The 13,996-nt window shown below is 48.6% G+C and overlaps 1 protein-coding gene across 1 annotated transcript in view; it reads left to right on the top strand.

Moving 5' to 3' along the window:
- LOC132578178 (vasoactive intestinal polypeptide receptor 1-like) overlaps window positions 1–7,781 on the top strand; it is a 57,277-nt gene extending 49,496 nt beyond the window's left edge. Inside the window, exons 10-13 of the mRNA XM_060248052.1 lie at window positions 1,070–1,161; window positions 1,595–1,724; window positions 4,612–4,653; window positions 7,599–7,781. Of these exons, the coding sequence (XP_060104035.1) occupies window positions 1,070–1,161; window positions 1,595–1,724; window positions 4,612–4,653; window positions 7,599–7,781 (447 nt within the window). The remainder of the gene's footprint in view (window positions 1–1,069; window positions 1,162–1,594; window positions 1,725–4,611; window positions 4,654–7,598) is intronic.
- Window positions 7,782–13,996: the final 6,215 nt, after the last annotated feature.

The raw sequence follows: 13,996 nt of genomic DNA on the forward strand, positions 1-13,996 counted from the left end.
TCTCTGCTCACGACCTGAGTTCGATCCCAGCGAAAGCTGGTTTCAGGTAGCCAGCCCAAGGCTAACTCAGCCTTCCATCCTTCCGAGGTCGGTCAAATGAGTACCCAGCTTGCTGGGGGGGAAGTGTAGAGGACTGGGGAAGGCAATGGCAAACTACCCCGTAAAAAAGTCTGCCGTGAGAACGTTGTGAAAGTAACGTCACCCCAGAGTCGGAAACAACTGGCGCTTGCACAGGGGATTACCTTTACCTTAAGAGCCCCGTGGTACAGAGTGATAATGCAGCAGTACTGCAGTACTGTGATCTGAACTCTCTGCTCATGACCTGGACTTGGTGGGAAAAGTTCTAGAGACAGCAGAGCTGGACTTTCTATCCTAGCCGATGGCGGGGACATCTAAAGAAGAAGCAAGAAAATATTGGATGAAATTGTATGCTTGGTTGGATATTCAAGACTCTTAAGATTCCCTGATGTGAACGGATTTATTTTTGCTTTTTTCCTGTATTTTCCTGTATTTTATATTATAAAATTTACCTTTATTGGAATTGTCAAAATTATTAGATAATAGCAAAACTTTTTCTACTATAAAATTTTAAAATGGATTATATGCAGTTTAGACAAAATAATATGGGACAATTTATGTAAAGAACATATTGTAGAATCATTCTTGTGTTTTTTGAAAGTATTTTATGTAAAATAAGGTCAGAATGTATTGTGCTTTTATCTTTCTTTTTCTCTTATCTTTATCCCCCCCATTTTTTCCCTGAAACTAATAAAACTTTTGAAAACTGCTGAGTTCAATCCCAGCGAAAGCTGGTTCAGGTAGCTGGCCCAAGGCTGACTCAGCTTTCCATCCTTCCGAGGTCGGTAAAATGAGTCCCCAGCTTGCTGGGGGGGAAGTGTAAAAGACTGTGGAAGGCAATGGCAAACCACCCCGTAAAAAGTCTGCCGTGAAAACCTTGTGAAAGCAACGTCACCCAGAGTCAGAAACGACTGGTGCTTGCACGGGGGACCATTCCTTTCCTTTTCCTTGTGATTAACATCTGGATGTCCCCTACCGCCATCTTTTTCAGGTGAACTTCACTATTTTCCTGAACGTCATTCGAATTTTGGTGCAGAAATTAAAATCTTCAGAGGCGGGAGGAAGACACCCAAGACATTTTGTGTAAGTGACCGAACCTCTCGCCCACATAGCCAAAAGAAGTTGGTCTCCAATACATCGGCTTCTGTAAGCACAAACGCTTCCCTCTGTGAAAATGCATTTGCCAAAGTCTAGACCCAGGGGCCTCAACCTTTTTCAGCCTGGAGGCACCTTTTGAAGCCTGACGCTGTGGTAGGCCAAGGCACAAAATGGCTGCCACAAAAATGGCTGCCACAAAAATGGCTGCCACAAAACAGTTTCTTAGTCCTTCTATTGGCATTCTGGTACAGAGGGCAGTGCCATTTAAAAATGTTTTGTTCGGCTGCCTCTCAGAGCAGAAGGGGACAATGGTGGGAAGTTATAGCAGGAGGCCTGACAACTTGGGTTTGAGAAGGTAACGAGAACTTTCTGGAAAAAGATTCCCATTTGGTACTCGTGTCTTCCTTTTCTTTTTCAGGAGACTGGCAAAATCCACCCTGCTCCTAATTCCTCTCTTTGGAGTGCACTACGTCGTCTTTGCTGTCTTCCCAGAGGGCACCGGGACAGAGGCCCGATTGTACGTCGAGCTGGGCTTGGGCTCTTTTCAGGCAAGGAAGACACGCAGACCCTAGAAACGGGATCTGAGTAGGGTTGCCAAGTCCAATTCCAGAAATATCTGGGGACTTTGGGGGTGGAGCCAGGAGACTTTGGGGGTGGAGCCAGGAGACATTGGGGGCAGAGCCAGGAGCAAGGGTGTGACAAGCATCATTGAACTCCAAGGGTGTTCTGGCCATCACATTGAAAGGGACAGCACACCTTTTTAGATGCCTTCCTTCCATAGGAAATAATGAAGGATAGGGGCACCTTCTTTGGGGGCTCATAGAATTGGACCCCCTGGTCCAATCCTTTTGAAACTTGGCGGGTATTTTGAGAAGAGGCACTAGATGCTGTACTGAAAATTTGATGCCTCTACCTCAAAACACAGCCCCCCTAGAGCCCCTGATATCCGCAGATCAATTTCCCATTATTCCCTAAAACTGCCGGAGATCTAGAGCTGTGGGGGGTGGGGCTTCCTCCGCCGGCTAGCTGGCTAGGGGGCGGGGGGAAACTTGTAAAACCAGGTGATCCCTCGCTGGGACCTGGGGATTGGGAAGCCTAGATCTGAGATGGGAGCAGAGACAAAGAAGGTGACATTCAAGCACGGGGAAAAGCTCCATTCCTACCTCCTGAGCAGAGCTTTGCCGTGTTTGGAAGTGGCCTCTTTCTTGGTTGACAAATCGCAGCCTATTTCTGGCAGCCCCATAAGGTTTTCGAGACAAGAGACATTCAGACGTGGCTTGGAATCGCTTGGCTCTGGATGGCAACCTCGTGCTTCCTTGGTGGTCTTCCATTCAAGCAATGTTCCCTCTAACTCCTCCTCCCCCTTTCACTGCTGTTATCTTCAAATAGGCAGTGGACTGAGCAATTCCCCGCAAGGCCGGCTCGCCCATTAGGCAAACCAGGCATTTGCCTAGGCTGCCGGCAGGGCAGAGGCACCAAAACTGACCCCTGCGCTGCCCCCCTAGGCGAATCCCTGGCTGCCTGCCTTCTTCCTCTCCCTCCCACCCACCCACCCAATTTTTAACGTCCAAAGAAGCAAGCCGCTGAAAAAGCTGCCGCAGCCCCTTCCTCCCCATTTCCTCCCTGGATTGCATGGGAAGGAAGTGGGGAGGAAGCAGCGGCGGTGGCTCTTTCAGCGGCTTGCTGGTCCTCGCTTTGGCCGCTGCCCCAGTGCTGAAGGTCCGGAGGGCACCGGAAGGTAGCATAGGAGCACTGGCCTCCCTGCGGCATCCCCCCCAATCAGCTGATTGGCGGGAGAGGAGGAGCGCCCCTTGAAAGAGCCTCGGAAGCCAGGGCTTCACCGCTGGTTCCCCAGACATGAAAAATCGGGAGAGTGGGAGGGGAAGGGGAGGTGGCATAGTGGGGGGAGGCGGCAGGCATCTAGGCTGCCTAGGGTGCCCTGAGCCCTTGGGCTTGTCCTGATCCCCTGCGTTGCTCCAGGTCGCTGCTGAGCAGGGCTTCCTGTGTTAATGAACGGTCACTCCCCTACACAGCTTAGAGGGATCATTGCATCTAAGCACTAGCACTATGTACTATGTACCAGGGCTGGCTATGCTTAGCTTCCAAGATCTGATGAGATCAGGCTAGCCTAGGCTTCTTTCTCACACCCAGGCCTTTTTTTTTTTGTAGCAGGAACTCCTTTGCCTGCTGGGCCACACACCCCTGATGTAGCCAATCCTCCAAGAGCTTACAGTAGGCCCTGTGAGAAGAGCCCAGTCAGCTCCAGGAGGATTGGCTGCATAAGAGGGGTGTGGCCTAATATGTAAAGGAGCTCTTGCTAAAAAAAAAAAAGCCCTGCTTACACCTACGGTAAATCCCACCCCCACCGCTCTTTCACACTTCAGGCAACACTGAGACACCTTCATTTGACTTTTTACATTTCCTTTTAAAATTTGATTTTCTAAAAAATATGCAATTAGCAACACTCGTAGAAACCAGAAAGAATTGACTTCAGGCTTGGGCCTGGCCGTTGTGTTATTAGTTACCCATCCTTGTATTGCCTATAGGAATGTCGACTCGTAAGGATTTTGTGTGTGTGTGTGTGTAGCAGAAACTCCTTTGCATACTAGGCCACGCCCCCTGATGTCGCCTATCCTCCAAGAACTTACAGGGTTCTTCGTACAGGGCCTGCTTGGAGGATTGGCTGCATCAGGGGGCGTGGCCTAGTGTGCAAAGGACTTCCTGCTACGAAGAAAGTTCTGCCTACTCCAGATTGAAAAAATCCCTTGAGATTTTTTTTTGGGGGGAGGGGTGTGCCTGGAAAAGAAGAAGATGAAGATATTGGATTTATACCCTGTCCTCCACTCCAAATCTCAAGAGTGGCTCACAATCTCCTTTACCTTTCTGCCCCGCCAGCAGGTGCCCTATGAGGTGCGTGAAGCTGAGAGGGCTCTCACAGCATCTGCCTTTTCAAGGACAACCTCTGCCAGAGCTATGGCTGACCCAAGGCCATTCCTGCAGCTGCAAGTGGAGGAGTGGGGAATCAAACCCGATTCTCCCAGATAAGAGTCCGTGCACTTAACCACTGCACCAGGGGTGGCCCACGGTAGCTCTCCAGATGTTTTTTGACAACTCCCATCAGCCCCAACCAGCATGGCCAGTGGCTGGGGTTGATGGGAGTTGTAGGCAAAAAACACCTGGAGAGCTGCTGTTGGCCACCCCTGCACTACACCAAACTGGGGTTCAGAGAGAACAGGGACCTCAGGTGGTTAAAATGTCAACAGAGAAACTGTAATTCTCAGAGATCTCCAGCACACCGATCCATATGATTTCTCCAATCATGCTGTACAAAGTGTAGGGTAAATCTTGTAATTGTGTACCTTGATGAGATTAATCTAATTAGTGACTGATAAGACTGTGCATCTCAGGGTGCTTTCCCCCCTCTTTTCCTTTTAGGGCTTTTTCGTTGCCCTTCTGTACTGTTTCTTGAATGGAGAGGTGAGTAGAAGCCAGAGTTTGCCAATCTGGAATGGAAAATCCCTGGGGATTTGGAGGTGGAGCCTGGAGAGGGCAGGGCTTGGGGAGGGGAGGGGCCTCAACAGGGTCCAATGCCACAGACTCCACCCTTCAAAGGAGGGGCAAAAGTGGGAGGGCTTCTAGTGTCCTGACCCCACTGCTGGACCTCCTGATGGCACCTGGGTTTTTTGGCCACTCCTGATGGCACCTGGGTTTTCTGGCCACTGTGTGACACAGAGTGTTGGACCGGATGGGCCATTGGCCTGATCCAACATGGCTTCTCTTATGTTCTTATGTCTATGGCAGTGATACCCTGTCCCCTTGGTGCTTGCGGGGGGGGGGGCAACAGGAGGACGGCACTGGAATTCTCGACCTGCTACTGGACCTCCTGATAGCACCTGAGTGTTGGCCACTGTGTGACACAGAGTGTTGGACTGGATGGGACATTGGCCTGATCCAACAGGGCTTCTCTTATGTTCTTATGTGACACAAAGTGTTGGACTGGATGGGCCATTGGTCTGATCCAACAGGGCTTCTCTTATGTTCTTATGTGACACAGAGTGTTGGACTGGATGGGCCATTGGTCTGATCCAACAGGGCTTCTCTTATGTTCTCATGTGACGCAGAGTGTTGGACTGGATGGGCCATTGGTCTGATCCAACAGGGCTTCTTATGTGACACAGAGTGTTGGACTGGATGGGCCATTGGTCTGATCCAACAGGGCTTCTCTTATGTTCTTATGTGACACAGAGTGTTGAACTGGATGGGCCATTGGTCTGATCCAACAGGGCTTCTCTTATGTTCTTATGTGACACAAAGTGTTGGACTGGATGGGCCATTGGTCTGATCCAACAGGGCTTCTCTTATGTTCTCATGTGACGCAGAGTGTTGGACTGGATGGGCCATTGGTCTGATCCAACAGGGCTTCTCTTATGTTCTTATGTGACACAGAGTGTTGGACTGGATGGGCCATTGGTCTGATCCAACAGGGCTTCTCTTATGTTCTTATGTGACACAGAGTGTTGAACTGGATGGGCCATTGGTCTGATCCAACATGGCTTTGGACACAGAGTGTTGGACTGGATGGGCCTTTGGCCTGGATGGGCCTTTGGACTGGATGGGTCTTTGGATGGGCCTTTGGCCTGATCCAACAGGGGTTCTCTTATGTTCTTATGTGACACAGAGTGTTGAACTGGATGGGCCATTGGTCTGATCCAACATGGCTTTGGACACAGAGTGTTGGACTGGATGGGCCTTTGGATGGGCCTTTGGCCTGATCCAACAGGGGTTCTCTTACGTTCTTATGTGACACAGAGTGTTGGACTGGATGGGCCACTGGACTGATCCAACATGGCTTCTCTTATGTTCTTCTGTGACAGAGTGTTGGACTGGATGGGCCACTGGCCTGATCCAACATGGCTTCTCTTATGTTCTTATGTGACACAGAGTGTTGGACTGGATGGGCCATTGGCCTGATCCAACATGGCTTCTCTTATGTTCTTCTGTGACACAGAGTGTTGGACTGGATGGGCCATTGGCCTGATCCAACATGGCTTCTCTTATGTTCTTAATTGTTTTGGACAGATCCCCAAGCAGCCATGTTGTCTCTTGTTCCTCTCTCTCTCCTGAAGGGCTCTGGTGGAGCCAAGGTTGGCATCAGCCCTGATCCTGGCCAAACGTTATGCAACTCTTCTTGGCCTTAACAAAGATCAGTCCAGATGGAGCAAAAATGTATTTCTCAAAAGTACAATACCATTTATTATCTCACAGTTACAGGCGGATAGTTTTGTTGGTCTCAAGCAGCAGAACAAAGTAGGAGTTCAGGGGTGCCTTTATGACCGACATTTTATTCTGGGTATATGCTTTCCTGTGCGTGCACTCTTCTTCAGTTGCTACTTTTTTGAAACGTCTCCTGCTGAAATTCACAGGTCACTGTCCCTGAAGAATGTGCACGCACGTGAAAGCTTATACCCAGAATAAAACTTTGTTGGACTTAAAGGTGCCATTGGACTCAAACTTTATTCATATCTCATGCCCTTCTGGGTAGGCGAACCTAACTTCTTGTCTGCTCCCTGAGAAATTAATGCCAGAAGCAAGATTGTTCCTCAGCCTCCTCAGTTAAGTCAAAAGAAGAAGAAGACTGCAGATTTATATCCCTCCCTTCTCTCTGAATCAGAGACTCAGAGCAGCTTGCCATCTCCTATATCTTCTCCCCCCACAACAGACACCCTGTGAGGTGGGTGGGGCTGAGAGACTCACAGTAGCTGCCCTTTCAAGGACAACTCCTGCCAGAGCTATGGCTGACCCAAGGCCATTCCAGCAGGTGCAAGTGGAGGAGTGGGGAATCAAACCCAGTTCTCCCAGATAAGAGTTCGCAGACTTCACCACTACACCAAACTGGCTCTCAAGAAGATGGTAGATTTATACCCCACCCTTCTCTCTGAATCAGTCTCAGAGCGGCTCACAATCTCCTTTACCTTCCTCCCCCACAACAGACACCCTGTGAGGTAGGTGGGGCTGAGGGACTCACAGCAGCTGCCCTTTCAAGGACAACTCCTGCGATAGCTATGGCTAACGCAAGGCCATTCCAGCAGCTGTATGTGGAGGAGTGGGGGGATCAAACCCGGTTCTCCCAGATAAGAGTCTGCACACTTAACCACTACACCAAATGTGCAGGTAACTGCAATCCATCCAAATACCGATGTTTTGCATCTGTTGAGTCTGTTTGGCAATACATATTTGGACAGAAGCCCTAAATATTCATATGGTGGGCTCCATCATTGTATTGAAATTCAGTTAGTTGTCCTAGGCTATCATGTGAAGAATTTACACAGCCACTGAGAACACAAAACTAGCCGTTCCTGATCTAGCTTCTGTTTTACTCTTCCGCTGTTTCACCCTGCCCTTGCTGTCTCTTCTCCTCTTAGGTCCAGTCAGAATTCCAGAAACGCTTGCGCAAATGGCACTACCAGCATTACCTGAGCTTCAGACGAAAGCATCGGAGAATCTCTGGGGACCACAGTCCGATCAACTATGTCACGCAGCTTTCCCTCTTGGACAAGATTAGCCCCAAAAGGAGCAACTGTCCAAATGACTCCTCCTCGCTCTGAAACGTGGCCTGGCTTCCGTGTTCACCAGAACATTCCATGCTCTGCAGCTCCATCGAGTGCTGAGACAGAAGGTGGGAATTAACAGCAGAAAACTTGCCTCCTGGTCTGGGAGCCTCCTCACCCTAGAGCTGGACTCGGGCTGGTTCCAGTAGCCCTTAATGTCACACACACAGCCAGGGAACTCCTTTGCATATTAGGCCACACGCTCCTGATGTAGCCAATCCTCCTGGAGCTTACAGTAGGCCATGTATGAAGAGCCCTGGAACCTCTTGGAGGATTGGCTACATCAGGGAGGTGTGGCCTCGGGGGTGGAATTCTAGGCCTCAGGGGTGGAGCTTACAGCAGGCCCTGTATGAAGAGCCCTGGAACCTCTTGGAGGATACATCAGGGGGTGTGGCCTAATATGCAAAAGAGTGCCTGCTACAAGCAAAGCCCTGCGCACAACTAGTTTTCCTCTCATATCAGAGCAGGAGCAAAATTGTCTGCAGACAGATGTCAAAACTAGATAAGTCCAGGACATAACAAGGGCCAGAAGGGAAGAATCTGCAGTGAGAGGTGATGCACACACCCCTAAGAAGTAGGTGTCTTTCTGATTTCTTTTGCGTGTTTTAATTTGTCAGGGAGCTGAACGTAGGCAAGATCGTGAGGAGAGCAGGAAGGATCGCTTCGTTCTCATGGCCCAGAGAAATGCTGTTCACCATTTTGGGGTCAGGCATAAGAACATAAGAGAAGCCATGTTGGATCAGGCCAATGGCCCATCCAGTCCAACACTCTGTGTCACATAAGAACATAAGAGAAGCCATGTTGGATCAGACAAATGGCCCATCCAGTCCAACACTCTGTGTCACACAGTGGCCAATTTATGTGTGTGTATACACACACACACACACACACACACACACACACATATATATATATATATATACACACACACACACACACTGTGGCTAATAGCCTCTGATGGACCTCTGCTCCATATTTTTATCCAATCCCCTCTTAAAGTTGGCTATGCTTGTGGCCGCCGCCACCTCCTGTGGCAGCGAATTCCACATGTTAATCACCCTTTGGGTGAAGAAGGACTTCCTTTTATCCGTTCTATCCCGACTGCTCAGCAATTGCATCGAATGCCCACGAGTTCTTGTATTGTGAGAAAGGGAGAAAAGGACTTCTTTCTCTACCTTCTCCATCCTGTGCATCATCTTGTCAACTTCTCTCATGTCACCCCGCAGTCGTTTCTCCAAGCTAAACAGCCCCGAGCGTTTTAACCATTCTTCATAGGGAAAGTGTTCCAAACTTTTAAACCTTTAATCCAGTAATTTTTCTGCAGTTCTATATCTGGGCACAACATGTTTTGTTTTTGTTTTTTGCTTTTTTTTAATTTAAGCACACCAATTTTGGTTTACATTAAGTGGTTGTAAAACACGAGAGAAGGCAGTTGCCAATTTTTTTGGAATGTGAAATTTAACGCGGATGGTTTATAGTAGTGCCTCACATGTAAACAGTTGGGCAGTTTATCAGAGCACCTTCACTAAAAGTACAACTGATTGATTCGGCCTGCTACTTACAGAAAATAAGAGACAGGATACAGGATGACCTTGACAGGCTGGAAAACTGGTCTAAAACCAATACAATGCATTTTAACAGGGATAAATGTAAAGCTCTTCATTTAGGTAGGAAAAATCCAATGCATGGTTATAGCATGGGAGAGACTTGTCCTAGTAGTAGTCTGTGCGAAAAGGATCTCGGGGTCTCTAGTGGACCGTATGCTGAACATGAGTCAACAGTGTGATGCAGTGGCTAAAAAAGGCAAATGCAAGTTTGGGCTGTATCCACAGAAGTCTAGTGTCCAGATCATGTGATGTGATGGTATCGCTTTACTCTGCTCTGGTAAGACCTCACCTGGAGTATTGTGTTCAGTTGTTGGCACCACATTTTAAGAAGGATATAGACAAGCTGGAACGGGTCCAGAGGAAGGCGACAAAAATGGTGAGGGGTCTGGAGACCAAGTCCTATGAGGAAAGGTTGGAAGGAGCTGGGGATGTTTAGCCTGGAGCGGAGACCGCTGAGAGGTGATATGATCACCATCTTCAAGTACTTGAAAGGATGTCCTATATAGGATGGTGTGGAATTGTTTTCTGTGGTCCCGGAAGGTAGGACCAGAACCAGTGGGTTGAAATTAAATCAAAAGAGTTTCGGGCTCAACATTAGGAAGAACTTCCTGACCGTTAGAGCAGTTCCTCAGTGGAACAGGCTTCCTCGGGAGGCGGTGGGCTCTCCTTCCCTGGAGGTTTTTAAACAGAGGCTAGATGGCCATCTGACAGCAATGAAGATCCTGTGAAATCTAGGGGGACATATTTGTGAGTTTCCTGCAATGTGCAGGGAGTCGGACTAGATGACCCAGAAGGTCCCTTCCAGCTCTATGATTCTATGAAGATACCAAAATCCTCTTACCTGGTCCGATTTGTATGAAAAAGAGCTACATTTCCCGTCATATTAGAGCTCCAGTCTGGCTGTCTTCACAAAAACCAAAAATGCCCAAGGAACATGTCACAACACTTTTTTATTCTTATTATTACATTTTTTTTAATAACATATATTCTCAAACTTCAAAATATATCTCACAGTGGGGAAAAAAAAAGAAAATAAACAGCACTATTTGAACACGAAAAGAGATATTTACAACACTCTCAGAAGCAATTCTGGCTTTGGGTCCCTACTTACAAAGGAGAGTCAACCTCCTAAACGGAGTTGGTCCTGAATCCACCCAATGACCATAATTTTTTTTTCCCTTTAATTTTTACGTTCAACATGAAGCTTCCCCGTAAGAGAGTACCTTTGTGCAATGGCCCCATTAGAATTGGCATTCTTGTTCAGGTAGACCAGCTGGTCGTTTTATGAGGCACAATAATTGGGAAAAAAAATACTGAGCCACAAAGGGTAATTGAGTGAGTTAGCTTTTTCTAGGGAAAAGTTGGAAGGGCATCCAGAATGCGAGACAGGCTAAAGACACTGAAATACAATTATTTTCTTGAAGTAAGTTTGGCACTGGTGAGCGCTGGACAGAAAGCCTGAGAAACTGAAGCCCATTCCTTCCTTGTCTATTGAGCAGACAGTGGCACCGATCCTGGTGTAACGCATAATTATTTCTGTGACTGAGGAGGACACCGGAGAGTCTAAAAACAGAAGAGACCTTCTTTCTGAGTCATCTGTAGAAGCAATCTCTCAGGAAACCCCTCTTGTAGATTCCACCACAGGTACAATTCCCCCATCTATAAATGCACTCCTTCCATCCCTTCGTCTTTGCAGTGCCTCCCTGCTGAACTCCTCAGATACCATTGATTTGCAAGGTCACACCTTCCCCTCAGCTCTGGACATCCCAACTTCACCACACCAATCTCAAAGAAGAAGATGAAGGAGAAGAGGAAGAAGAAGGAGAAGAAGAAGGAGAAGGAGAAGAAGAAGACCACCATAGATTTATACCCTGCCTTCTCTCTGAATCAGAGTCTCAGAACGGTGTACAATCTTCTTTATCTTCCCCCACAACAGACACCCTGTGAGGTAGGTGGGGCTGAGAGATCTCTCCCAGAAGCTGCCCTTTCAAGGACAACTCCTGCAAGAGCTATGGCTGACCCAAGGCCATTCCAGCAGGTGCAAGTGGAGGAGTGGGGAATCAAACCCGGTTCACCCAGATAAGAGTCCGCACACTTAACCACTACACCAAACTGGCTCTCTATCAGAGCTATGGCTGACCCAAGACCATTGCAGCAGCTGCAAGTGGAGGAGTGGGGAATCCAACCCGGTTCTCCCAGTTAAGAGCCTGCACACTTAACCACTACACCAAACTGGCTCTCAAGACAACCAGAAACACCTGAATTGCTGGTCTGTATGCCTTATAAAAAGAATATTATCCCTTGGGAGACACCTTCAGTGTTACCTGATGGTTTGCTCTTTGCTACATCAACGTAGGAGATGAATGCAGAAACTTTTCCATTTAGGCATTTGTGGTGGTCCAAAGGACCTCAGATTCATGGAACCGATATCTTCTCTTCTACAGAGAGAAAAATTGCTGGAGGGCATTTCCCTGGTCCAAATGGAGAAAGGTTTCTACGCCCCTCTCCGGTGTACTGCTGCTATGATCAAATGCCGAGCCCCAAAGTTATATTAAAGGCCAACTCGGAATCATAGGGAGATGCTCTGCAGGTCTACCACACGATGGCCACTTCTGCGCTAGCCCTTTAATCCTGGTTCAGCTCTGTCGCCAAACTGATATTCTGCACTTGAATCATGGAATCCTAGAAACCAACTCCGTGAGTTTATGATTCCATGATTCAGTTTGGGGACAGGGCTGAACCAGGATTCAAGGCAAGGCTTTTTTTTTCTGTAGCAGGAACTCTTTTTGCATATTAGGCCACACACCCCTGATGTAGCCCATCCTCCATGAGCTTAGAGGGCTTAGTACAGGGCCTACTGGAAGCTCCAGGAGGATTGGCTGCATCAGGGGTGTGTGGCCTAATATGCAAAGCAGCTCCTGCTAGAATTCCAGCCCTGAGATCACACCTCCGATGTAGCCAATCCTCCAAGAGGTTCCAGGGCTCTAGTACAGGGCCTACTGCAAGCTCCAGGAGGATTGGCTGCATCAGGGGTGTGTGGCCTAATATGCAAAGCAGCTCCTGCTAGAATTCCAGCCCTGAGGCCACACCTCCGATGTAGCCAATCCTCCAAGAGGTTCCAGGGCTCTAGTACAGGGCCTACTGCAAGCTCCAGGAAGATTGGCTGCATCAGGGGTGTGTGGCCTAATATGCAAAGGAGCTCCTGCTAGAATTCCAGCCCTCCAAGAGGTTCCAGGGCTCTAGTACAGGGCCTACTCTATGCTCCAGGAGGATTGGCTACATCGGGGGTGTGAGGCCTAATATGCAAAGGAGCTCCTGCTAGAATTCCAGCCCTCCAAGAGGTTCCAGGGCTCTAGTACAGGGCCTACCGCAAGCTCCAGGAGGATGGGCTACATCAGGGGTGTGTGGCCTAATATACAAAGTAGTTCCTGCTACCCAAAAAGGCCTGTGCGGAATTGGCCGATATTTATTTTCATCCAGAGAGAGGAGATCCTCCAGGAAGGCAAACGCTTTCCGACAAAGGCATTTCAGATCTCAGTAAAGTTGTGATAACTTGGGCATGTTATCTTCCGAACGTCCAAAGCCTTAAGTTTTATCCTTAGCAGTTACATTGCACTGTCCATGGTCCTGAAACTGAATGGTCCTAGATTGGGTGGGTGGTCATGCCGGTCCGAAGCAGCAGGACGAAGTCTGAGTGGGGGGGTGGGGGGTGGGGAGGGGTACCTTTAAGACCAGCAAAATTGTATCCAAGGCGTGAGGTTTTGTGTGCATGCACTCTTCTTCACATACAGGAGGAGCGCATATGTGCACAAAAGCTTACACCTTGCATAAAGCTTTGTGGGTCTCAAAAATGCCACTGGAGTCAAACTTTATTCTAGTTAATAGCCCTGATTGCTGCGGAACAAATGTCTCTGTAACCCGTAAGGGGTCGAGAGGGCAGATAGCGTGAAGCAATTCCCGTCACCAAAGGGCAGGAAGTCTGTTGCTTGCTGGAGGATTTTGTCATAGCACTAGCAAAGGTAACTTTGGAGCGGTGCTGGATTAAACCCCGTGGAGGCCCATAGGCAGTCAAAATCTGGGGGCTCCCTTGCAAATTACCTCAGAGTCTGAGCACCCGCCCCGCAGGCTCCTTCTTAAAAGCCCCTTTGACTAAATTGCGGGGAAGAGGCGGGAAGAGACAAAGTTGGCGACGTCGCCAGCAGCAACTGCACCAGGCGAGTTGGGCAAAGAACAGCTCAGTTGCTGGCTGTGCGTGCCAGCTGTGAGAGCTGCAAATAGGGGGGAAATTGGGGGGGAAGCTGGCCCGAGGCCCCTAAAGTCCAGTGCCTCCTTGGCCTAATTGTTAAATCTGGCTCTGCTTTTTAGATTTTGCTTTGGGAGACTATAGGATTTCTGCTCCAATCAGTTTTTATAAAAAGAAGAAGAAGAAGAAGAAGAAGAAGAAGAAGAAGAAGAAGAAGAAGAAGAAGAAGAGGAGGAGGAGGAGGAGATTGGATTTATATCCCACCCGTTGTTACCCAAAGGGGTCTTAGAGAGGCTTACAATCTCCCTTCCCTTCCTTTCCCCGCAACAGGCACCCTGTGAGGTAGGTGGGGCCGAGAGCTC

The sequence above is a fragment of the Heteronotia binoei genome, chromosome 10 (assembly GCF_032191835.1).
Source record: "Heteronotia binoei isolate CCM8104 ecotype False Entrance Well chromosome 10, APGP_CSIRO_Hbin_v1, whole genome shotgun sequence".
Lineage (NCBI taxonomy): Eukaryota > Metazoa > Chordata > Lepidosauria > Squamata > Gekkonidae > Heteronotia > Heteronotia binoei.